Raw genomic sequence first — 27,553 nt, 5'->3', positions numbered from 1 at the left:
CACACACACACACACACACACACACACACGCACGCGCGCGTCATGGTATGTGTATGAAGGTGAGAGAAATTGGGTCTCTTTCTTCTATTATGTGGGTTCCATAGATCAAACTCAGGCTGTCAGACTTGGTTTCAAGCATTTCTACCAGCTGAGCCATCTCACTGGCCTGCTGCCTAGGTGAAATTTGATGTTTTTTCTCCCCTTTATATTTTGGTCCTAGAGAGTACTCTATAAATTTCCCCCTTAAGTAAATGAGAGGATTTAAAAGACATTATAAATTAGGAGAAAAAGCACAAAATTGTAATTATCAGTTTATTTTGAAATGTATTGTTTAGCAAATATGATGTTGGTTTTTTAAATGTTCATTTGCTTTTAAAAACACTTTGCTGACCTATGTGGTGGTGGTTCACTCCTTTAATCCCAGCACTTGGGAGGCAGAGGCTAGTGGATCTCTGGGTTCGAGGCCAGCCTGGTCTACAAAGTGAGTTCCAGGACTGTCAGGGCTATACAGAGAATCCCTGTCTCGAAAAAACCAATTAAAAAAAAAAAGAAAAAAATACATGGTGATTTGTTTTGCTTTTCTGGTGAATTTCCTGCTTTTAGGAGAATACAGCTTTATTATAATTGTAGTTTTTATAGCCCTGTGACTTAATGTCATCATACATATATGTATGTGTGTATATATACACACACACAAATTTTTTTTCTGAAGTTTATATTTATTCTTTTTTAGATTTATGCTTAGATGTTTGTAAAAATTTTGTGTTTTAATATAATTTGATTCATTTTCCTTCATTGCTGCTTCTGAGTTTTAAGATTTGTGTGATCATTTTTCTGGTTTTTTTTTTTTTTTTTGTATAGTTCTTCTGGTCTAATTATTTTAATACTTAAATATGTTTATCTGGAGCTTATTTGAATAAATTTTTAGTGATTTTGATATGAATGCAATACATATGTTAACTTAGCTGGATAAGTTGATTGTTTTTGAATTTGTATTTTCCCTATTATGAAATTTAGAATGCTGCTTGGTCAAAGGATTCTACCAAAGATTTGGGTGTCAAATGCTAGACATTTCTCTATTGTTATATAGTACATATTATAAATTTGTATCTTGATTATTACTATATTATATGGTCTTTACAGTGTTTACAGTGTGACTTATATAAATCCTACCATGAGAAATACCTCCTGTTTTGGAGTATGCTATTTGAATAAAATAGAACTCTACTTCCCATTCATGATTATTGTTTGAACATTAACTGCCTTAGAGTGGTTATCAGTTGGTGTTATGTTGACTAAAAATACATGTATCTTTAGGAAGTCACATTCTTTTTCTTTTTTCTTTTGTTTTCCTCCCTTTGATAGAGATCTATTAGATCTTTTGCCAATGATGATCGCCATGTTATGGTGAAACATTCAACAATTTATCCATCTCCAGAGGAACTTGAAGCTGTGCAAAATATGGTGTCTANNGTTGAATGTGCTCTTAAACATGTCTCAGATTGGCTGGANGAAACAAACAAAGGCACAAAACCTGAGGGGGAGACAGAAGTAAAGAAAGATGAGGCTGTGGAAAACTATTCCAAGTGAGTGTTGAAGCTTTTGTCAAGATTTGTCTACAAAAGCTTATGGATCCTCTGGATTGAGTTGGTGATGTGCTTGCTGTTCTTTGAATCTTACCATATGTGATATAACCAAGGTAGTAAATGTCTCATGGTGTTTTTTGTTTTTTTGTTTTTTAATGTTTTCTGAGTTAAATTCTATAGGAAAGCAAGGAGAAGTAATGAGTAGCATCAAAAAAAGAAGATAATCCTTTCAGGACCTCTTTTGATAGTATACTAATTTCTGAGAGTTATATCATTTTCTGTGTTGGTTCCGCCTCTTAATTCTAAAATAAGTAGTAATGGTTTTTATTTTAAGGAAGTCGTAAAAATACTGCTTCTAGAGGAAGTCATAAAAATACTGCTTCTAGGCCAGGGGGTGGTGGCGCATGCCTTTAATCCCAGCACTTGGGAGGCAGAGACAGGCGGATTTGGATTTCTGAGTTCGAGGCCAGCCTGGTCTACAGAGTGAGTTCTAGGACAGCCAGGACTACACAGAGAAACCTTGCCTCGAAAAAAACAAAAGCAAACAAACAAACAAACAAAAAACCAACCAAACAAAAAATACTGCTTCTAGCTAGGCATGGTAGCACACACATTTAGTCCCAGCATGAGACAGAGGTAGGTGGATCTCTGAGTTTGAGGGCAGCCTCCTCTACATAGCTTTAGGACAGCCAAAAGAGACCCTGTCTCAAAACAAAACAAAAAATATTGTTTCTAGTAAACATTTTGAAATCACGGAATAGGAAGATTATAGGACAATGTACTAGCAGCACTAACTATACTTACCTTGTAAATTCACAGGACATACACCATCTTTGTTGCATATTAGTTACAGACATTTTGTGTATTTTTTGAAGAAGCCAGAGCCTCTAACAGTTACAACAGAAGTGTTGTGGGGTAGCAATACTAGTTATATATAAGTTGAAACCACAGTGCTGCATGCAATTAGATCATGAGATTTTTATGTCATGCCAGTGTGGAGGTACTGTTTTGAGCACTGTTACTGTGTTTAGAGTAACTCTATACCTACTTTGGAAAATGAAGTTTATTTGATTGGTTATCCCGTACTTATAGGTTTTAAAACATTACATTAACTATGACTTAATGTAAGTGGAAAATAGAGGCTTCAGAATTTCCTTCTAGCTTTCAGTTCTGTCTACAAATTACTGTGTTAAGTAGACAAGGAACAGTAAGAGAGGAACGATGAATAGATGGTCTGTACTGAAAGACAGTGCAGTCGTTTCCTTCATCTCCAAGATAAACAGCGAGCGTCTGAAGAGCATGGCAATTGACTGTAGGTTCTTGTAAGTACTCAGTTTTTCTCAACTTTGATGGTTTAAAATGATAATTGCTAATTAATGATATTTTCCAGTGGTTGTATTACTGCATACTTGGATTGCTCTGTATAATAGTTTCTGTGCAAGTTAGATCATTAATGGTTTCCGGATTTAAATTGTATTTCTGTTGCTTTTTCAAAATTTTGGAAAATTGTGGTTTTATACATATACACATATATACAACATGTTCTTCACTATTTATTAATTTTGAGTATATATTTCTTAGAAGTTTATCTTTGGTGGCATCTGATTTTTTTTTTTTTTTTCCTTTCAAGGTTGTCTGTAATTTTTCTTACATGACTGAACTCAAGGAGTACAGACTAGATCTGTTTTTACTCATTGTAAACCAGGTATTTGGGCTCCTGGTCTATTGTGCTCCAAAGAGTGTAAATACATGAGACTAGGCACTTTTGCACAGCTACTGTCTGTGCTCTCTTACCAACTGACTCCAAAGTCAAATCAATGGCAACAGGTCTCAGACTTTATGTCACTAGGAATATTACTACTGTCTTAAGTAATTATGTTAGTTTGCTTGTTTTCCAGTAACTTTTATATTCAAATTCATTAAGTTCAGTACTTTTGAATTTGGACTTAGTTTTCCTGCTCAATCACGCTGCCATTTACATGTAGATGATAATAAGATCAAACACACCATTATTATAATTTAGAATTTTAATGAGTGAGCTAACAATGTCTACTTCTATTGTGCACCAACTGCTATTCCATATTATTTTTGAATTAGATTCAATAAATCAAGTAGTCTGTTATTGTTTCTCTTTTTATGCTTATATTTTACTTACTAAATTTTCACCATTTCACATTAGCTGATGGAGAGAGTTAACTCAGAGTTATTAATGAACTTTTAACTTGAAGATTACTGGGGTGGGGGGAGGGGGGAGAGGGGAAAGGGCAAAAGTGCCTTCAGGTTCCCTTCTGCCCTTCCTCTTTATGCTGTGAATGGACTTGAGCATTTTAGTTAAGTGCTTTGCTATTGAGCTGTACTTTATTTTATTTTAGTATCTGTACTTTAGTTTCATCTAGGTAAATTAAAGTACAGAGCAGGGAGAGATAAAGTGCTGCTGTTTCTAGTAATCAGATAAAGCTTTTTATAGCCTGGTGTGTTGCCACACGCCTTTATTCTCAGCAGTTGGGAGACAGAGGCAGGTGGATCTCTTGAGTTTAAGGCTAGTCTGGTCTACATAGCTAGTTTGGTTCCAGGATAGCCAGGGCCACACCAAGAAACTTTGTCTTAAAGAAAAGAAAAAGAAATAGCTTTATTAAGGAAGTAATATTTGGAAATGGCTCAGAGGATCTGGTGGGTAACAGTGCAGGCAAAAGCAAAGGCGTAGATGTGAAGTAAATATAGGGACTGTTTAAGAAACAGCAATTGGGTCTGGAGAGATGGCTTAGCAGTTAGGAGCACTGACTGCTCTTCCAAAGGTCCTGAGTTCAATTCCCAGCAACTACATGGTGGCTCACATCTATCTGTAATGATATCTGATGCTCTCTTCTGGTGTGTCTGAAGACAGCTACAGTATACGCATATAAATAAAAATAAATAAATCTTTAAAGAAACAGCAATTGCTTACTGATGTTTTAATGTATGTTGTGCCCTGCCAAAGTTCAAAGTTTATTGCTTACATTAAATTATACTAGAACAGCTATATGAGAAAAGGATTAGTCTTGTCTTATGAGTGGGGAAGCAGGCTCAAAGAAGTCAAGTATTGGTAATGTTGAATGTCCAAATGTTCACAGGGACATGGCGGGAAATGTGGGATATTATCCAAAATTGTGGTTTTGCGAGATTATGCAGTATTCTATATGTAGTAGATTAAAGGTAGTAGAGGTATAAAACTGGTAAAGAAGGATTTATTGAAATAGTCAATTTGAGAACTTTAGCAGAGTAGTTTGAAGGCAAAGTTTGGGCATGATTATGGAGAAGGGACTATACACATTAGGGAGCCAAAGAGGATAGGCAGTAGAGTAAGAAATAATGTATAATGACTGATGGATTCTAATGGTTGCCTGCATTCTTGGGTCACTTATCTATATCCCCATTTACACTGTCTTTATAGGTTTAAGGTTTATTGAATCTTCAAGATGGTTCAGGCTCTGAGTGGCAACTTATTTATAACTTCCTGTCTACCTTGCACTTCCATATATTTTTTTTCTCAATTTACCTCACTTTGAATTAACTGCTTCTAAAGCACACCCCCTTCTCCCATCTAGCTATCTACTATCTAGCCAACTAACATATTACTTTTTTAAAAATAAGTTTATTTAGAATGTGTGTTGGGGTGGTGGTGGGGGTTGTAGGAGTGTGATGTATATATGCATGCACGAATACATGGTCATGGTGAATATGCTTCACATGGTGGGGCCAGAGTGTGTGTGTGTGTGTGTGTGTGTGTGTGTGTGTGTGTGTGTGTGTGTGTCTGTCTGTCTGTCTGTCTGTCTGTCTGTCTGTCTCTCAGACTGGCTGACCAACAATCACCAGGGAATGCTTCCATATCTGCTTCCTCAGTATTGATATTATAGGCATGGGCTGCTGTAATGAGCTTTTTTTTTTTTTTTTTTTTTTTTTTTGGTGGGGATTAGATTTCGGGTCATCATGTTTGCATGGCAAGAACTTTTTACCCACGGAACTATTTCCATTAGTCTTTTTTTTTTCTTCTCAAAATTATGGAAATTTAAAAAGAACAGTTTGAAAAATGTTTGTGGGATTTCAATATTCTTGAGATTTGTAAGTAATAGAGGTATCATAATGAATTAAAATATTCAGTCATAATGTTCAGTCATTAGGAAAAAATAACTTTAAATGTGTAAGCCTTAAATCTGAGTTTTACCTTGTAAATTTTTGGATGTTTGGGTGTACATAATAGTTTATCCACTTATGTAGGTATTTAGGAAGCCAAGTGATGATTAATTGTAGCTTAGGAAATATGTTATTGAAGTAATAATATAGGTTTTTATTTGTAGGGATCAAGGTGGCCGGACATTGTGTGGTGTAATGAGGATTGGCTTGGTTGCAAAAGGCTTGCTGATTAAAGATGATATGGACCTGGAGCTAGTCTTAATGTGCAAAGACAAACCCACGNAAACCCTGTTAAATACAGTAAAAGATAACCTTCCTATTCAGATTCAGGTAAGTACTGTTTAACTGCATTTGAGAATTTGTAAAGAGTTAAGAAACATTGACCTTGGTGACTGTTAACAAGAATTTGTAAGTCAGGGATAGGATTTGAAAAAAAAGAATATGGTTCATGGAATCCACATTTCTGGTGATGATACTCAGGATATGTTTACCAAAATAAGGCCGTTAACATACAGTCTTAAACCTTTCAGATGTAACTTACTGAGATTCTACATCTCCCCACCTATAGCCTATGTATGTCTTTTAGTATTATAAAACTTTTAGAAGAGTTGGTGAAATATGACAAAAGTTGAAAGATTAAAATAAGGCCCAGTAGATAATTTCATAATGATACTTTTAAAAATTGGAGATTTGGTTAAAGTTTTTAGTTTATTAATTTGTGTGTGTTTCCAGATGTGAGACCACAGGATCACTTTGTGAGGCCAGTTTTCTTCTTTTCCATTTATGTGGGTTCTGAACTCAGCTTGTGAAGCTCGCACGCCAAACAGTTTGACTTGTTGCATCTTCTTGCAAGTCATAGTTAATTTAAAGTCACCTATCTGCTAAGTTTATGAGAAGTCACTATTCCTGTTTAGTTTCCAAATTTCACATTGGGTTGAGTTTAAAAAGTTTGATGTCATACTTTTGTGCTCTAGTTAATCTAAATCTGACCTTGCTAGTCTATCCTAGAGATGCGTGCACCACTGATTAGGAAGCTGACGTTGTCTTTCATTTCATTTATGTGTTACTTGTACTTAATTGGATTGTAGCTTCTTGGTAATTTTTCATTTTATGTTGTGTTTTAGTTAGGGTTTTTTATTGTTGTAAAGAGACCCTATGATCAAGGCAATTATAAAGAACAGCATTTAATTGGGGCAGGCTTACAGGTTCAGAGGTCCAGTCCATTCTTGTCAAGGTGGGAAGCATGGCAGTGTCTAGCCAGGTGTGGCACTGGAGAAGGAGCTGAGTTCTACATCTTGTTCCGAAGGGAACTAGAAGACTAACATCTCCAGGATGCTAGAAGGAAGCTCTCCTTGCCAACAAAGCCACACCCACTCCAACAAGGCCACACCTCTTAAGAATGTCACTCCCTGGGCTAAAAGCATATTCAAACCACCACAGACTGTCTTCATTTCCATGTCACAGAAATAGATGTCTGCCCACAAGTCTAAACTTTTGAGAGGGTGAATGCTCATTTGTCTGTTCATGCTTGCTTTCTTTATTCTTGAGAATGATGTATTTTCAAAAAAATTTTATGTGTTGCGTGTTTTGCCTGCGTGTATTGGAGGCCAGAAGGCAGCGTCAGATCCCCTGGAACTGGAGTTAAAGGTAGTTGTAAATTGACATGTGGGTGCTGGGAACTGAACCAGGATCCCCTGGAAAAGCAGCCATTGCTCCTAACCACTCTGTCATCTCTAGCTCTCTCTTTCTCTCTCTCTCTTTTTTCTTTTCTTTTTTTTTTATATATGTATTTCTTCTAAATGAGGAAGATACCTTAAAAAAAAAATCAGTGTTTTTGGTTTTGAATAATTTAATTTAGGTGTGATTTTTTTTTTTGTATTTTTAGTTTTTTTTAAAAAAAATATTTATTTTATGTATATGAGAACTCGGTCTTGATATACATCTACATTCCAGAAGAGGTTATCAACTTCCATTATAGATGGTTCTGAGCCCACAGTGTGGTTGCTGGGAATTGAACTCAGGACTTCTGGAAGAGCAGTCAGTGCTCTTAACTGCTGAGCCATCTCTCCAGCCCTATTTTTAAGTTTTAAAAATAAAGTTAAAAAAGACAAAAACCAGTGTATATTCGTTGTATAAACTGTTAGATTTTATTAGGTCATTCTGATACATATCGACCATGTACTTTTATCCTATTCATCTATTTATTTCCTTCTTTTGCTATTCTCTCCCTTCTCGTCCTTTCTCAAATAATCTGGCCGTTGGTTTTAAGTCTTAAAAACAAACAAACAAACAAACAAATAACCCCTTCCTCAACTATTTATTTATTTATTTGCTTGCTGTGAAATGCAAAAGAAAACTTGCAAACCTTAGTTTTCTACTATGTAGGTTCTGAGGCTTGAATTCAGGTTGTCAGCCATGGCAGCAAGCATCTTTAGTCACTCAGCTATCTATCTAGTGGTAATCTTAATTTTCCAGTGATGTTAAGAATAAGTTCTGTACATGTACACACATTTCCCTCTAAGTGTATATCAAATCACACGTGCATTATTATTGTAATATTTCAAAAATAGTTTTTAGTATTCACATTTCTTATTACACTCTACTAGTTTAGTTTTTTTGTATGTGTATGTGTGTAAAATAATCTCTAATAGGACCTTTCTTGCAGGCTAAATGCCTTTTCTGAACACTTACTGTAGGAACAGTTCAGTTATTTACTATCTTTTTTTTTATTAGATTATTTTCTTTGTTTACATTTCAAATGTTATCTCCTTTCCTGGTTTCTCCTCCTCAGACTTATCCCCTATTCTCCCCCAACCCCCAAACTACCCACTCCTGCTTCCTGGCCCTGGGGCTTAGAGCCTTCACAGGAACAAGGGCCTCTCCTCCCATTGATGACCGACTAGGAGTTATTTACTATCTTAATGGAGATGGGAATACATCTTTTTCTCTCTGTACTGTTTTCCGGGGTGATTTTAGAACTTTTTGGAACAAAGGAGGCAGAGGATGACAAACCCCGTAATCTTTGAAGTTAGTGCTTGAAGATAGTCTAGATCAAACTCATTATATTTATGACTTTTGATAGATGTTAAAATTGAAAATTTTAATTTTCTAATAGACATCTTTAAAAAACCTATTTACTTTCATTTTATGTGCATTAGTGTTTTGCTTACATTTATGTTTGTTTGAGGGTATCAGATCCCCATAACTGGAGTTATAGAAATGTGTGTGTTGGGAAGTGAACTCTGGTCCTCTGGAAGAACAGTGTTTTAACAACTGAGCCATCTTTCCAGGTCCAATAGAGAGAGAGAGAGAGAGAGAGAGAGAGAGAGAGAGAGAGAGAGAGAGAGAGAAAGAAAAAGAGGAGTGTGTGTGTGTGTGTGTGTGTGTGTATCTCTGTCTGTGCAAGCACTTACATGTGGAGATCAGAGGAGTATTTGGTGTATTATTCTTCCTCAAGAACTCTTCACCTTGCTTTTTGAGACAGAATCTCTTGATGTGATCTGGGGCTTTCTATCAGGAGAGGCAGGCAGCCTGGTCATCAAACCCCTGGGCATCTATCTGTACCCATTTTTCCTGGTTCAGGGATTCTATACACATGCTACTGTGCCTGTTATTATTTGTATTTTATGTTGTGTGCACCATATATGTGATGCCTGAGGAACTAGAGGAAGGTATTAGGTGTCCTGGAACTGGAGTTACTGATGGTTGTGTGCCACTCTGTGTGCTGAACCCTTGTCCTCTGCCAGTGCAGCAAGTACTGTTAACCCCTGAGCCAGGTCTCCAGCCCTATCTATTTTATGTGAGTACTGGGATCAAATTTGAGTCTTCTTGCTTGTGTGGTCAGCACTCTATTATAAACTCATCTCTCTCTATCCCTCTAGTACATAACTTTAATGTCCCCTCCACCCGCATTGGCAAAATGATTGTGAACAGTTTTTGTTGTTTATTTCGCTTCTGGCTGTTTCATTCATGGTGTATTCTTTTCTTTCTTTGACTTTGTTCAACATTAGTGTAATGAGTTTCTTTTTCTTGCTTTTTTTGAAGTATTTAATATTAAAATGGTATTTTAAAAATGACTGAGTTTTATTAGAACATAACTCACATTATTTTCTTTAGTCTATTTTATGTCAGTTAATATATATTAAGCTTGATCGTTAAGAAATTCCTTGTGCTCAGTGTGGTGGCGCACACCTTTAATCCCAGCACTTGGGAGGCAGAGGCTGGTTCTGAGTTCAAGGCTAAAACCTAGTCTACAAAGCAAGTTTCAGGACAGCTAGAGCTACACACAGAAATATTTTCTTGAATCCATTCCCCACCCCTATCCCCCCACCCCCACCAAAAAAAAAAAAAAAAAAAAAAAAGAAAAAAGAGCAAGGAAAAAATGCTTTGTATGATTTATTTAATTATATACTTAATGTCTAATATTCAATTTATGATTTTGGATAGTTTATGAAAGCCCAAGGATTATATGGTTATATCATTGTATGTTAAAAAAATGGCAGTGTAGCCGGATGGTGGTGGCACATGCTTTTAACCCTAGCACTTAAGAGGCAGGCAGATCTCTGAGTTTGAGGCCCACCTAGTCTACAGAGTAAATTCCAGGATAGCCATGACTACACAGAGAAGCCCTGTCTCAACAAGCAAAAAAATCAAGAAGAGGAGGAAGAGGAGGAAGAGGAGAGGAGGAGAAGGAAGGGGGAGAAGGCTAAAGCCCTGCAATATAAATTCCCTGTTTATGTTATTATTATTCCCTGTTTATGTTATATTATTTCATAATAAGTCTCAATGGAATGATTTCTGAGATTATTTTAATTATACAAGACAACTATTTATACTCATTCTTTTGTGTGAGTATAAGTGGACATGGACATGTTTTTCATTCATACTTTCTTGGTTTACATTAGAAATTTGTATTTTCTGAATTCATAAATCCTTGGCAAGTAGTTCTGTCAACAGCACTATTATTTCAGAGAGCATTTCAGCTGCCTATATTTATATAATACTTTACTGTAATAATTTCAAATATACTTATTTACACTTTACTGTAACACTGCTACTCAGTATTTTACATGGAAGCAAAATGGTTTTAAATATTTTAATTGTATGCATGGTTGACATTATGGTCCCTTTATGAGGGATAGTTTGCTTAGGTTGAAAGAGAAGTTATCTCCAAAGTAAGGAACTAGTTTCAGTTGTGGGTCTTATATGCTCTTTGGAAAGTGATACTAATTGTTAATGTTCACTAACTTAGCACAGATGTTTCCGTTTAGAGATTTTAATGTGATTGAGTGGTTTTGAAATCTTGGTGACTTTCAGAAACTAACAGAAGAGAAATACCAAGTGGAACAATGTATAAATGAAGCATCCATTATAATTCGGAACACGAAAGAGCCAACACTGACTTTGAAGGTGATACTTACTTCCCCTCTAATTAGGGACGAATTGGAGAAGAAGGATGGAGGTACATGTGTGTATATATATACGCATACATATCTATGTTTTGTTTTGTTCATGTAATAGATTTTGTTCCAGTACTGTTTTAACTATGTCTTTGAATTTAGGAAGTCACAGAGTTAATTTGCTTGTGTAAGCCACCTATGATATTTTAAAGTTTTGTTTTTACATAGTATATTTTGCAGTTTCAGATACCTGTGTTTATCATGTAGGCTTTTTAAAAGATTATGCTTTAAATTTTCTACCATTTTGGTAATCTGCTTTCCTTTATCTAGTATAACTTCAAGTCATTGGTATCAGCTAACCTGCTCTATTATACTGGCTTAGTGGTCAGATTTCAGGATTTAATGTGGTATAAATCAGAATTATTTTCAATTTTTTTTATTTCGATTTTTGTTGATTTTGAAATTACTCACTTACATGTTCTGTTTGATCTGATAATTGTATACCCTTGTAAAATTTAATTGTGTGTAGATTTGGCTTATAGAACAAAGGAAAAGAATTAGTGAATATATTTTACTCAATTTTTAATATTTAAAATGTGATTTAAAATGTAATATATATTATGACATGTAATCTAAATATGTACATATAATATACAATGTACATATATATACACACATATATATGTATTCTCTCTCTCTCTCTCACACACACACACACACACTTTTTTATTTTGTAGACAGGGTCTCATTACATAGCCCTGGTTGACCTGAACCTTAGCATGTAGAGTTGGATGGCCTCAAACTCACAGAGATCTGCCTGCCTCTAACTCTTTAGTGCTGGGATTAAAGGTATTTGCCAATCTGCTCGCCTTCAGTAAATTTTTGAGAAGCTTTTGAACCCTATTAACAGTTTGAATAAGATATATGTTTAAAAGAATTGGTGTATGACATTGTCACCCTCATAAATGTAGAATGAGAAATTAACTGTTGGAAATTTTGAGAAGTTGGTGAATATGTGGTGAGCTTCATTTTCTTAATGTTTTTTAACTCGTTAACTTGCTTGTATCTTTGTCCTATTCAAAGAAACATGCCATGTGATATCTCTTTGTTGGACTCTTTACCAACTGGCTACTCTCATAATGATTTAGAGACACTATATCTGGCCAGTAGGATACTTGCTCTTTTTCATCTATCCAATTTTAGCATGTGTTGTTGTATACCTCTTTATCATCATAAGTACCATTAAAGTGGAAACGAGTATAGATCATTTTTGTAGTTTATTTCAAATTGTTAATAAGGATAGAGAAAGGCACACATAACTGTATGGTAGATTTTTGATGTTTGTTTTCTAGATATGAATCATAGGATCCTGGAATTAAAGTCACCTTTTTTTTTTTTTTAATGCTTTTGTGTGTATATGATGGCGTCAGGAGGCTAACTGAAATCTGAAACAGTATAGTTATCAAAAATCAGATAAGTTTTTGAGTTGTATTTAAAGTATATCCCATCTGTAATTGGGTTTAATGCCTGTACTTTATCCTTTATATAGCATGTCTGTAGTATCTCAGAAGAACTGGTCTCTTAAATGGCTTAATTTTTTTAACAGCAGATTTCTGATTTCTGGTGTATCAAGATAGGTGTTAATTCTGGTAAGCTGTATTCTCCTTGACACTATAGAAGGAAACCAACCATTTCTATGTAGCCATTTGTAATTGTAGGTGTTACTAAACATTGTTTTTGTTTTGAGAGTTGTTTGTTTGCATATGCTTCTTCCTTTACCCCTTTGAAGCTTTTTTCTTTCTCATGTGGTTTTGTGTAGGATTTTGTCATAGCTGTCAGTGTTGATTCTCTCAAGTTTAACCTGTTGTTAAACCAAGTTTTTAAAACCTTGGTTTTGGTTCAGAGGAGTTGAAAACTGGCTCTTAGTGTATTGTGCCTTTCTGAAACACTATTAACCACTGTCTTAGTCAGGGTTTCTATTCCTGCACAAACATCATGACCAACAAGCAGTTGGGGAGGAAAGGGTTTATTCGGCTTACATTTCCACATTGCTGTTCATCACCAAGGAATTCAGGACTGGAACTCAAGAAGGGCAGGAAGCAGGAGCTGATGCAGAAGCCGTGGAGGGATGTTCCTTACTGGCTTGCTTCCCCTGGCTTGCTCAGCCTGCTCTCTTATAGAACCCAAGACTACCAGCCCAGAGATGGCACCACCCACAAGGGGACCTCCCCCCCCACACCTTGATCACTAATTGAGAAAATGTCTTACAGCTGGATCTCATGGAGGCATTTCCCCAACTGAAGCTCCTTTCTCTGTGATAACTTCAGCTGTGTCAAGTTGACACAAAACTAGCCATTACAACCACAGAATGGGATTTATATCATATAATATACAGTCTTTTGGTAAGGTGTTTTACGTAACTAGGGTTCTAAAGGACTTTCTCTGTGTACTGACTCTCATCAGCTTGGCGAGGTCAGGTAAGACTAAGGAATCAGCTAATGTTACTTCTACTTTTGATTGGAGAAAGATTTGCTTTGGTGCTGTTCTTAATATTCCAGCTGTGATGACCAGTTTGGTATTTTACAGTTTATTCATTTTGTCTATTCTGGTTTTGTCATAGATGCTTTTTTGTATATATTCCTGTGCAGTTTGGAGCAGCTAGCATAATTTGGTATCTGCAATCTGGATTTTACAGTGTTTGTTCACTTGGACATGATTCTTTCCTTTGATGTAATTTTCTGCATCTACATGGAATGGAAACAGAAGGCACATTTAGATCTCAGGGATACCTAGCACTGAAAAAATAGCATCTTCTTCCTTTTTATTCATTTTCTTTTTCAAAGTTAACAATGTCTTGTAGGCACCTGCCCTCTACCCTGAGACTTTTTGTAATACTATTGTGGCTTGCTTCTACTACTCCCAAATACATAGTTTACAGTAGATACACAAATCAACTATTTTTCTTCCCTCTCTTAACTTGCTAAATGATTTTGGCTAAATCTAAACTCATTTAATGATTTATAGACACTAAAGGAAAGTTGAGAACAGGCAGAGCCAGAGGACAAGGCTAGGGTAGGACATTAAATTTATCTTTAATATTTCCTCTGTAGAAGTGTATATAACCATTTACATCAAACCACCATTTATGTTTTAAGTTGTTGAGAGTACATAATGAGAATATCCCTTTTTAAAAGAATGACGTTACAAGAGTTCCCCTATGCTGTATTTACACACTCTAACCCTTTACTAGGGCTAGGGTTAGGGTGAGGAGGCCTTGTAGAATGACCGTTTCCCTAGTACTGTGTATTTCCTTTAAAAAAAAAAAAGGCACAGAAGGAAAAGCACAGATCTTGCTGCATAATGTGTATGCTCAGTTCTTTGCTCAATTATTGTTGTGTGACATTGGGCAAGCATCTTAATTTCAGAGTATAGATATACAGAAACAGCAAATTGTTTGCAGGGTTCAATGAGAGAATTTATATACAGTGATGTTCAAAGTAGGAAAGTGCAGAAACCACTCAGCTACTAAAAGCGAGATAATGTATACACACTAGATTCAGATAGCCAAACCTTATCACAACCAAATTATTTATTGTTTGTATTTTATTTTATTTTATTTTATTGAGACAAGAACTTACTGTGTAGTTTCTGGCTGTCCTGGAGCTCAATTTTTTTGTAAGAATACCAGCTTGAGAAAGCCTCCTGCTTAAGTTAAGCATACTGAGTGTTAGGATTACGATCCCTGTCCATATAGCTAAACTTTAAACCACACTTGAAATCCAGTATTATGAGTATATAGAATACTCTGTGGTACTAATTATGAATTGGCTTATTGTGTAGCTTATGCTCTTTGGAAGGTCGGTATCTTTTTTTCCCCCTCTTCTTCCCTCCTGTGCTTGATCCTAAGTACCTAGAATGGTACCTGATACAGAAGTATGTTACTAGAGAATATCACACACGAATCTGCACAGTGAATTTTCAGTCAGCAGAGAAAATGCAGTCTGGTGTATAAAAAAGGAATGTTAAGAATGGGTGGTATCGGGCTGGTGAGATGGCTCAGTGGGTAAGAGCACACGATTGCTCTTCTGAAGGTCCTGAGTTCAAATCCCAGCAACCACATGGTGGCTCACAACCACCTGACTCCCTCTTCTGGAATGTCTGAAGACAGCTACAGTGTACTTACATATAATAAATAAATAAATAAATCTTTTAAAAAAAAAAAAAAAGAATGGGTGGTATCTTACATCGCTTGAGTAATATTTCTGTTATGGCTTTATATGGCTCACCATGTTAATAGCTTTTCCTCATACATGATTTATTTAAAAATTATAAGGAGCAATATATCATATTTTGCCCAGCTAACTTGGCAGTCTAGTATAGAATCCTTTTTCTCATTCCTGCCTAGGGTTGGTACATGGATGCTTTAGCTGAATGTTTCTTTCTGACTATTATACAACTTCAACTTTGGTGGTTGTAATTTTAAATTAGAAACATACTTGGGGGGGGGTGTTAAATTGTTTATAAATTATATTTGCATTGTATTTTTAAACCAAGAAGATGGTAAAAATAAAGCATTTTCTGGCTTATTAAAATTAACTTTTGTTCTTGATATTGAGGTAGATTCAGAACTTGAAAGAGAAGTCTTAGAGTTAGTTCCTTTTCACCTGTTGATGTCAAGATGAACTGACTTTTCTTTGCAGAAGTTCACTGACATATGTCCTAGGACAGTAGATTGTTGCAGTACATAATTGTGCTGCAGGCTTCATTTTTCTGCCTTCTCCTGGTGCTAGATATGCACTGTGTAGAGCAAAGTTTTCTTTCCATTGCTTGATAGTGTTTGTGGCATAATTAGGCAAATTAAGAGGACAGTGCTTCTTGCATCTACCTTATTGCTGCATCTGTTTGTTCATATTACTGTGTCCTTATGTTTTTCATGAACAATAGCTCAAGCATAATGTCTTTCCAGAAAGCTTCAAGGAATTGAGAGAAAAGAAGTTTCAGGATTTCTTCAGACATACTAAAACCAATTATGCTCAGCTTTATGCAGATCTCCTTGGAGCCTGCCATGATACCCCAGCTCAGTTATTTTACTTTTGAAGAGCCAGGTTCTAGACATACAGTTAGTTGTTCCTGGCTTTCCCTCTGTGTTTCCTCTATAGGCTAGTGTTCTGTTCACAGGGGCAGATAGCTTGCATGTACGACACTGAGAAAAGACAACTGTCTGATGAATGAACAGGGCTAGGCATAATAGACTTCTTTCTAATGTTTCCATTATTCAGAATGCTCATGTACCTTCATACACAGGCAGGTTAAAAAATTTATTTTATTTTATTTTATTTTTTTCTTGTTTTTAAAAATTGTTTTCTTTGCATGTGACATTTTTGTCAATACTTGTTTATGTTCCTGGGCTATTTCTTATGTTTCCTACAAAGCAAATAAAATGGATCATAGTTGTATACTTAAATTTTCTCTCCCTCCCTCCTTTTTTTCTTCTCCCCTCCCCTGCCCCTCCCCCTCTCCCTCCCCCCTCCTTTTCCTTCCTTTCTTTCTTCCCTACAGGATTTCTCTATGTATCCCTGGCTTGGAATTTACTTTGTAGACCAGGCTAATCTGGGATCTATTCACCTGCCCTGATTTTCAGTTTTTACTTGATGATTTTTTTTCAAAAAAGAAAATCTTGGCTTACCTAATAAAGTTGAAGTGCACACACACACCACACACACAACTGCATATCCGTATTGAGGTTTCATCAGGAGTGGCATTTTTTTCCCCCAGCAGTTTTGTGATTACTACATTAATGAATCAGTGAAAATATGTAAAACTACATCATTAGCCATATAAAGGGAATAATGGACAAGCTGGGCTGATAAGCAGCACTGCAGTGCCATATGCTTATGTACCGCATAATACAAAAAATCTTTCAAGGTAAAGTAAATGCATTGTTACACCCCTGCTGTTCCAGCCTCATGAATAGTGAAACATTTTGGATCTTTTGACTGTCAGAACATGAAGAAACATGGCCATTTTGATGTTGATGTATAGGGAATCTGCTGCAAGTCCTCAGTGTTTTTCTTTTTCATCTCTTTTTAGTAAAATCTGTTGTTTCTAAATGTTGGCTGTCTGTAGCAAGCTGATGTCTTGAGCTTTTTTTTTTTTTTTTCCAGTAAGAGTTTGTGGTTATAATCTAATTTTGTGATAAAAGAAGTCATCAAAAATATCTTTCTCTTGTCTCTGTTACAAATTTACGTGTCACAATTAGGGGGTATACTTAGATTCTCTGACCATTGACTAAAATACTAGGAGGTGACTGAAGAGTTCTGGCTTCCCAGATCTTTCCTCTGTCCTGTCTTCCTATGCCCTCTTCTTTTGTTTCCCTTCATCTTGACACCATAAGATGGAAGAATAAAACTTGACTTGCTTTACTATTATTTTAAAAATTGAAGTTGTAAAAAAATAAGCAATCTGGATTGTGTTCCTTAGCAGTTAGTCAACATTTGTTTGGGAATCTACCTTTTAAGAGAGTTTAATAACTCATTTAGAGATGTTTTATTTTTTACTGAGCTTCATACAGATGCTTGTATGAACTACAATTAAACAATTTGATGACAAAACACTAAAATGACTCAGTTGTATGTTTTGTGTCTGTAAAAAGTCCACATTCATAATTCTTTTTAAGGCTTCTTATTTTTATGAGTAGAACTGAGTAATAAAATGAGATTGTGATTTTTGTTGGCAGGTGTTAATGGGGAACAATGTAGACATCTGCTGTGGAGCTCACTTAGCAGAAAATAAGTAACATTTTGTCTTTTAATGTTGCAGCAGTACAGGGAACCCACAGTTCTTATAGTTGTAGTTTTAAGCAGGGCAGTGGTTTTATGCCTTCAGATTTAGAAACATTTTAACTAATAGAATAAACACTATATTTGCCACTGTAGAGTCACTGATAACCAAGGAAACAAAAAAGTATCCATGCTCTTGTATGCCATTTAAAAGGATTTGCATCCCTTGAATCATGCAGAGTATTCCATATCTGCTGTTAGCAGAATATTGAGAGGAAGCATTGGTGGAACTTATAACACATATGTTTAAAAGCATTTTTTTTTTTTTTTTGAGACAGGGTTTCTCTGTGTAGCTCTGGCTGTCCTAGAACTCACTCTGTACACCAGATAACTGCCTGCCTTTGCCTCCCAAGTACTGGAATTAAAGGCATGCATCACCACTGCCTGGCTTAAAAGCGTCCTTAAGAGAGAATAATAAATCTGTTTTAGTGGCTAGACAAACCTTTTTGTAGGGGTCTATTTGTGGAACTATGCTTTTAAGCAGTGCATCGAGAATTAAAAATCAAAAACCCCACTTTTCCATAGCTCAGCCGAAGTGAATTTGGTGTTAGAAACTTGGATTTAGTATCATGTGACATCTCAAGTATGTGGGTTTTATTGTTAATCATGATTAACTTTTGCTGCTTCTGACCACCTCAACCAATTGTGAAATTGGGTAGCAGTCTATTATGAGTTGCCTTAAAAAAAAAAGAGATGAATAAATAAGAAATATATTTCTATTTATTTTATATATGTAGTTTTAAAATTTGGACTTCAGAAAGGAATAGTGAATGAACCTCAAGGTAACATTTGAGATCTCATTACTGGAATCACATTTCTAGTGTTATTCTAGTGACTAGGTTTTCTAGAAGCAAATTTATATTTTGGCTACACACATATATTTAACACATCTAATTTTACTATTGTATAAGAGTTACGACTTTTTTAGACCCTGATCAGTTATCCAATTTTTTTCTATTAAAAAAAAAAACAAACCAAACATTTTTATTGCTATTGTTCTCAGATGTCCTTCTTTGTAGCTTGCCAAAGGAAACAATGCTTGTATTTATCTTGTTAATCTATGATGGTATACATGTTCATTAATAAGAACTCAGATTGATTATAAGAAGCAGTAGTCATTGATTCCTTTGCTGAATGAATTCCTTTACTTTTGCACAGAATCTGATGACTATTTATGTTAAATAATGTTTACTTAATTTTAAAAAGAAGCAACAAAATCATTATAAAATTTTCTGTGACTCTTACTATAAGTTCACTCAAATGCTTTCTTTTTGTTGTTATTGATAATTTTTTAAGAACATCCTTTCAAACTGCTTCTGTTTTCCTTTTTCCCATTTTACTATTAGAAAATGTTATGATGAAAGACCCTCCGGACTTATTGGACAGGCAAAAATGCCTGAATGCCTTGGCTTCTCTTCGACATGCCAAATGGTTTCAGGTTGGCACTTTATTATTTCTTTACTGTTTCTGTATAGCCATGTGTAGATTATATGTGGACCACTTTTCACTTAGTGAGATGTGTGTTTTATATGAAATGGGAAGTTTGTAGCTCATTGAGTTATTGTCAGGGTAAATCGGTTCCTTTGGATACAGTGCCTAGAATAGCGCTCTCTCTCTCTCTTTCTCTCTCTCTCTCTCTCTCTCTCTCTCTCTCTCTCTCTCTCTCTCTCTCTCTCTCCTCTCTCTCTGTGTGTGTGTGTGTGTGTCTCTGTCTCTCTGTCTGACTGTGTCTGTCTGTATCTGTCTTCTGTCATTGTGCACCAGAGGTCAACTTCAATGTCATTTCTCAGGAGTTATACATGTTGCCATTTTTGGGATGAGGTCTCTCATGGGGATCTGCAACTCACCACACAGGCTAGTCTGACTGGTCAGCAAGCCTATTTCTGCTTCTTCAATACTGAGATTCTAAGTGGTTTTTAAAACACAGGTTCCGAAGTTTGGACTCAAGCGTGCATACTTGCATAGGAAATACTTTATACACTTGCTTTCTCTCCATGTTATTTTGTTATCATGTAATACTTTTTTTGACTTACTATTCTCAATAGCAGAGGGTGGCTTGTAAAATATATACAAAAGATAAATGTTAATATAGTACCTGGAATAGGGTTGCCATGAGTTTACAAAAGGAATTTTTCTATACTCCTTTTAATTAAAAAACCCACCTTCCTGAACCAATAACTTGCTATTTTTCATAACTTGATCATTTAGTTTGCTTGAATACTAGTAAATTATTTGCTAGTTGGTATTCATTTTAAAAAGTTATCTATGATCAGTGTGTTTCAAATGAGAAATGGATTTCTACAGGAATATTGGCATCATTTTGTTTGTTTTAGGCAAGGGCAAATGGATTAAAATCATGTGTAATTGTCCTCCGCATTCTGCGTGATTTGTGCAACAGAGTACCCACATGGGCACCATTGAAAGGATGGGTAAGTACTTTAAATGTGATGAAAAAACAAATATGAAGCTATAGCAGAGGAAATTCTCAAATAATATTACTATGACTATATTCTGAGTTAGTTATGGCAAATGTCTGTTTTTGCCCTAGAAATAATTATTCAGTTTTATGAAATTTTTTATGCATATAACTTCTCTTGTTTTGTCATTTAAGTTTAGACCTGTTATTTATATAAATTTTAAAGTCTATCTTACTATTGTTTTTTTCTGACTTAAAGGTTCTATACCTTTTAGAAGTAGGTGCTGTTCTCCTTTGAATTCTGTATGGATCATTGGTCACTCATGGATCACTTGCTGCTTATGATAGCCTTTTTGGCTGGCCCATTGCCATTAGTGTGGTGTTCCATTTGTGTGGAGATTATTTGATAGAATGGTGTCTTTTAAACTTCTCATGAAATGTAGACACAAATCCTAACATGTTAGGTTAAGTGCAATGTTACAGTATATACTTTAAAGATTGTCTGCTATTAGGTTAAGTGCAGTATTTGCCTGATACTAATACTAATTATGGACATAACATATATTGTGACATTGACTTAATTTGGAAATTATGCCTGATCCAGTCAGGACTAGAATTTAAAAATTTGTAAAAATAATGTTATAAAAGTTCATTTATAAAATAATGAACAACTATGAATATTTGTGCAGCATCATGAGTTTCAGTTTATCTAATATAGAGATGGGTTTCTTTGCTTATTCTAATTATTGCTCTTGAAGTACCCTGATTGACTGAACTCTTTATAGTTGTGTTTCATAATTTAAGTAGGATTTAGATAGATCAATTCGTACCTTTATTATTTATTAGCTATTACATATGTGAAAACATGTTAATTGTAAATTAATTATATGACTAGGTTTTTTTTTAAATTAGGGTAATTAAAAATCATAAGATTTTTATATTAAATGTTTTTAGAAAATATCTAAAACTATTTGGTTTAAAAAATGATTGGGTACTGGAGAGGTGTCTCATCTGTTAAATTCTAGGTTCACAACCAAAATTATAAAAACTGGTTGGATTAGAGTAGATAATCATGGGGGGAAGAGTTAAATGCTCCTTAAATGCTAAATTGTCTACACTTTTTTGGCTTCTCGTTTAGATTGAAATGTCAGCTCACATTTAACTGGAATCCTTTTAACACTTGGTGCATGTACTAATTTTTAATTTAATATCTTCTAGCCACTAGAGCTTATATGTGAAAAGTCTATAGGTACTTGTAATAGACCTTTGGGCGCTGGGGAGGCCTTGAGACGAGTAATGGAGTGTTTGGCATCTGGAATACTACTTCCTGGTAAGGGTTTCAAACTCTAGGCAGAAGAATAAGAAAACTCTCAATTTAGTTAATTTATGTAAGCATATGCTAAATGTCCTCTGCTGAGGAGAATGATGTGTAGGAGTTCTGTTCTTTAGAATTTCAGCAACTAGAATGTTTATGAGTGGAAGAGTACTGTAAAGCTTTTTCAGTAATTCTAATTTGTGTTTTATATGTACTAACATAAAAGGTACTAATAGAAATGGCTATGAATTTGCTTCACTTGAAGGTCTGAATTTGGAAATGTAAATCCTTATTTTAAAAGTATGAATTTCATTTTAATTGTAGTACAGTATTAAATATGGAAAAATTAATTATAAAATCCATGTAAAGATCAGGAATGGTTCCTCAGTGATGTTCTAAATTCTTGGAGTGTGACTCAACTTGGTATTAGGTTATTTTCAAATAAAATAAGGACAGTTAAGTGCTAGAACTGTGAATGTCCTTAATATCCCACTTAATTGAGCAGACTTTTAATTCTTTAGCTTTTCCCCCTTCTCTCTTTTGTTTCCTATATCCTAAACTCAGTTCTAAATTTTTATTTTTTCTTTCTTTTGGCAAAGGTGGTCCTGGTCTTCATGATCCTTGTGAGCGAGACCCAACAGATGCTCTAAGCTATATGACCACTCAGCAAAAAGAAGATATCACCCATAGTGCACAGGTATACACTGGTATATTACTGATTGTTGAGAAAGATACTGTAACTTCCATTTTCTGAGTTGTTTTATGAGGTGGCTTTTCTTGTATGCGTAAATTAGGGAATTCTATCAGTATAACAAAAAGTAGATAATGTCATTTGAGTTAAATGTTATATAAGCTAGAATGTTTATTGAGATTGGATTAAATATGATGTTTTATTCTTTAGCATGCACTTAGACTATCAGCCTTTGGCCAGATTTATAAAGTGCTGGAGATGGACCCTCTTCCGTCTACTAAGCCTTTTCAGAAGTATTCCTGGTCAGTTACTGATAAAGAAGGTGAGTATGAAATTTTTGTTTTTTGTTTTAATTAGAGTTGATAGTGGTGGTGTGTACTTTGTTTAGGGAACTTAAAGCATTGTTCATCCAAATCACTGCTTTTCTTTTTAATTTTGTTGGCTTCTATCCCAAACATTAGTGACATGAGCTGGCTGTCTCATTTGTTTTTATTAGTGATCACCTCGTTTTCCAGTGTTGATAGATTTTGTTGAGTCTATGAGACTACATAGACTTAAGGACCATACATACTTTAGGCTTCTGGTCTAAGGAGAGGAGATAAACCATAACCCAAGAAGAGACATTATCTTTGTCACTATTCAGTATGATGAACTTTCTGAAGCTTGCAGGTTTTCCTAGAAAGAAAGAAAACAAAAATGCAGGGAATGAGAAAAATGTATTGGAAAATTCATGACCACCTTTCATTTGTATTTGTCTGCTTGTACTCGTTGTGTGACAAAACTTCTTGAGTAGATGAAACTACTTTTCTTCTTATCATAGATAGGGAGACCACAACCGACCAAGGTATGGATACCACCAAAGTCTAGCTTGGTGAACCAATGAGTTTTATTGGGGTTATTATATGGTAATGTGAGTGAAGGGTTACTTACAGGAACAGAGATGACTCAGATAGCTGTGTCATAAAAGCCTACCCCAGTACATGTGACAGCTCATAAAACCTGGGAACCTGGAGCATACTACCACAGTCTGTAGATAATACAACAGGTCGGAGAATGTCTTTCTGGATGCCTCAGTTTTTCCAAATCTCTTCCATGCAGTTAGTCCTTCTTGTCTAAGAGTTTTCTTTATAGTTGAGCTCTGCTTACCCTGAAAGGGAAGGAAGGGCCCTAGTGAATCTAGTCAGTTTCAGGGAGTTCTAGAAGCTATTTTGTTGTTGTTGTCACTTCCCTGCTTAAGGAGTTTCCCTGCAGGATGGAATGGTTTAATCTTGAAGGAAACTGTTAAACTCAACTACTCTGATTGGGGGCTATCAATGGAAAAATGGTCAATTTCTGTAGTACGATTCTAATTATATCTCTATTATGTACTAGTTTGAGGCTTTGACTACAATTTTTCTCAGTAGAGATATTACCATCTTTTTTACTTTATTTAAAGGCTGGTGTTAGGTTAAAATGTCTAATAGAGGGCCTAGAATAGAATACATACTCAAATGTGAATTTATATACCTAGTGTGCCCTCATTGTACCTCAGAAAACATTTCATGTTTTTCTATCATCCCATCAGTCATAAGAAAGGCAGGTTATTTGATATTAGATATTCTTTATCTAAGACGTAGCCTACCTCCTATAATGAATACTATTATAATAATAATGACATTACAAAAATAAACACCCAATTTATTTATTTGGACAACATAGTCTAGTCTAGTCTAGTCCACAAGATCAGAATTGTTGCTTAGCTGGCTGTGGTAGCACATCACTGTAACCCCAGTACTTTCAAGGCAGAGGCAAGTACTTTAAGAATTTGAAGGCAGCTGTGCTTATAGCAATATTTTGACTCCGAAAACAAACAATAAAATTCAAAGCTGTTACATAAAAATAATAAGAGTTTTGAGGGAAAAGGGTATCCTTTTTGCCTTTTATGAAAGCACAAGTTTTCCAGGAGATCCTATGATGTCCCTTGGCTATTGGAATATTCTTTTGTATTCTGTTTTAATACTTTTGTTTCAATTTCTATTATACTTTATGTGGACACATAGTAAAAAAGAAGTGCTGAGCCTCAGCCACTCTTTAAGCACATGGGTAGTTGTGAGCTAAGAAGTCTTTTTTTCTTATTTGGTTTTTTGAGACAGGGTTTCTCTGTATAGCCCTGGCTGTCCTGGAACTCACTTTGTAGACCAGGTGGCGTGTGCCACCATGCCCGGTGAGCTAAGAAGTCTTAAGAATCACTACCCTTGGGCTGGTGAGATGACTCAGTGGGTAAGAGCACCCGACTGCTCTTCCAAAGGTCCGGAGTTCAAATCCCAGCAACCACATGGTGGCTCATAACCATCCGTAACAAGATCTGACTCCCTCTTCTGGAGTGTCTGAAGACAGCTACAGTGTGCTTACATATAATAAATAAATTAAAAAAAAAAAAAAAAAAGAATCACTACCCTTTAATCCCAGCACTCGGGAGGAGAGGCAGGCGGATTTCTGAGTTCGAGGCCAGCCTGGTCTACAAAGTGATTTCCAGGACAGCCAGGGATATACAGAGAAACCCTGTCTTGAAAAACCAAAAAAGAAAAAAAAAAATCACTAGTGCCTTGTATTCTAAGCTCCTGAGGAAAGAAAAACTCACAATCTGTAGGAGGTCAGTATTTGTTTCTTTCATTGTTGGAGAAAGTACTGGAAAAGACATGTCCAATGTAACATCGGACATTTTCTATAAACTGAATAAATAAAAAAATTCAACTATTTAGGATTAGTAACAGATTTTTATTTCAGTCACTTTATTCACAACAGTACTCTCCCCCTAGCAGATAGTAAAACTATGTATTTGTTATTATGGTACTTAGGTTTTTTTATTTTAAAATGTAAAGATCTTAACCACAATTTGAGAACTATATGTTACTCAACTCACAGCATAAAACAGAACCAGAGAAGCAGTTTCTATCTTAGGTATCAGTTGCTAGCTGTATGACTGGGTGAAAACAGTTAACCAGTTTGTGCTTTTGTTGAAAGATGATCTCCCTTACAGTTTGATGCTTTTATCACCAGGTTTCCAGACATTTAAGTTTGTTCCTATAATTCATTTTTTCCTTCACATGAAGTATTCTTTTCTTAAAATAATGTTTTTATTAATTCTTTGAGAATTTCATAGAATGTAGTTTTGATCATATCCATCCCACTGGAGATTCAGATCTTCCCTCACTTACCCACCCAACTTCACGGTTTCTTTCTCTCATGTTTGTTCTTTCTCCACCCCTTTATTCCTGTCTCCTTGCTCCCCTCAGCCCCCAAGGACATCCTATCTTCCCCTCTCCCTGTCTCCCTCTCTCTCCCTTTCCAGCAAGTCCAGTTTGTATTGGCTGACTACTCCTAGGCGTAGGGTTTGCACAGGAGTGTTGTCTGTATACCAAGTGTGACACCATTAAAGAAAGCTGATTTTCCCTCTTGCAGGAGTCAATTGCTGATAGGGCTGGGACTTCATGCCTACTATGTCTCTTCCATGCTGAGATTTTTGTGGCTTGATCCTGTTTTTTTTTTGTTGTTGTTGTTTTTTGTTTGTTTTTGTTTTGTTATTTACATTTGCCATAATCCCTGTAATTTCATATCTGCATTTGCCTTATTACAGTTGGAACAACGTTTTGCAATCCACTATCTCTGGCTCTAATCTTTCCTTGCTGTTTTCTATACAAATCTCTGAGCCTGGAGTAAAGGGTTCTGATAATAGGACGTTCTAGGGCTGAGAATTCCAAAGTGCCTGCATGTTGAATAGTTGTCGATCTGTGTGTTAATTGCTGTCTTCCAAGAAAAAACAATGATGAGAGTTGAACAGTGCACTGATCTGTGGGTATATCAATAAGTCATTAGGAGTTGTTTTACTGATATGTCCATATAGCAGAATAATAAATAGTAGGAGTTTTTCTCTTAGGGCTTGTACCTGTCTAGTCACAGGTTCTCGGTCATGTTAATAGTGTCAGGTGTTGGGCTGTCGATCAAACTTTAAAAAGAGGTTGTTTACTCCTATGATGTTTGTGCAGGAGTTGTGCTATGAGGCATGTTTTGTTGGGCCAGTTGTTATTGTAGCTCACAGAGTATATTGTAGCTTGCAGCTGGATGACTTTGATGATTAACTTTTTTTCTCTGGTCATGTACATAGCACCTTCCATCACCGTGAAAGCTGTCTAGCAGTGATGAAGCTTCCAGTTGAGTACCAGCTAGAATTCTGTATGTTCTGTGGCACAAGTATGTGTGTTCTTAAGCAATAGTGTCTTACTCTCAAGTTCTGGAGGGTATCTGATAACATTGTCAATAACCTGCAATGTTTATGAAATTCCGTTGACTAGCAGTCCAAAAAGAAGTAAATCATTCCTGGTACTGGGGGTTTTATCCAATAGTGTATGCTTTCTAAGTGGGATATTGTTCCCATATAGTTCCATTTAAACTGTTTTTTAATATGTGTATATATTTAGGAAGCTAGAGGAGTATCTTTCAGTCTTGCCTTTGTGCCTCCCCATATTCCATCTTTTACCATCTCATTTAATCCTGTCTCATGTTTTTCCTTTCCTCCTTTATAACACTACATTGGCCTTTTATTAAAATATGCCCTCCTCTCCTATGGCCTCTTACTAGTTACCTAACTAACTTCTGTGGGTATTCCAAATGAAATACATGTATCTAAAGCTTAAAAGGTAACATTCACATATGAGAAAAAGCATGTAGTGTTTCTCATTCTTGGTCTGGGTTGCCTTTCTCAGGATGACTATTTCCAGTTACATCTATTTATATTAACAGTTGAATAATATTCTGGTTTGGAAATATATACCACATTTTCATTATCCATTCATCAGTTGCTGGCCATCTAAATTGTTTCTGATTTCTGGCCATTATAAATATTGCAGCAACAAACATGAACAAGTATCTCTGTAATAAGATAGTGAGTCCTTTGGATATAGCCCAAGAGGTGGGTATAGGTGGATCTTGTGCTAGATCTACTGTCAGCTTTTAGTAGAAATGCCACATATGATTTCTGTAGTGGCTACATCAGTTCTACTCCCACCAGCATTGAATAAGTATTTCTTTTTTCATACACTTCTAGCATTTGCTGGTCTTTGCTGGTCATTTTTACATTAGACATTTTCACTGTGATAAA

At 35.6% G+C, this 27,553-nt stretch overlaps 1 protein-coding gene across 6 annotated transcripts in view; it reads left to right on the top strand.

Moving 5' to 3' along the window:
- Strbp (spermatid perinuclear RNA binding protein) overlaps positions 1-27,553 on the top strand; it is a 131,456-nt gene that overhangs the window by 56,052 nt on the left and 47,851 nt on the right. For all 6 annotated transcript variants that reach the window (XM_029536950.1, XM_029536948.1, XM_029536952.1 and 3 more), the window contains exons 3-10: positions 1,366-1,586; positions 5,921-6,086; positions 11,073-11,217; positions 19,341-19,432; positions 20,328-20,423; positions 21,629-21,740; positions 22,325-22,422; positions 22,627-22,738. In XM_029536950.1, the coding sequence (XP_029392810.1) occupies positions 1,366-1,586; positions 5,921-6,086; positions 11,073-11,217; positions 19,341-19,432; positions 20,328-20,423; positions 21,629-21,740; positions 22,325-22,422; positions 22,627-22,738 (1,042 nt within the window). The remainder of the gene's footprint in view (positions 1-1,365; positions 1,587-5,920; positions 6,087-11,072; positions 11,218-19,340; positions 19,433-20,327; positions 20,424-21,628; positions 21,741-22,324; positions 22,423-22,626; positions 22,739-27,553) is intronic.

This window comes from Mus pahari, chromosome 3 (assembly GCF_900095145.1).
Source record: "Mus pahari chromosome 3, PAHARI_EIJ_v1.1, whole genome shotgun sequence".
Taxonomy (NCBI): Eukaryota; Metazoa; Chordata; class Mammalia; order Rodentia; family Muridae; genus Mus; species Mus pahari.
Note: the sequence above shows the minus strand (reverse complement) of the source record. Positions and strands in the feature narration are given on the sequence as shown.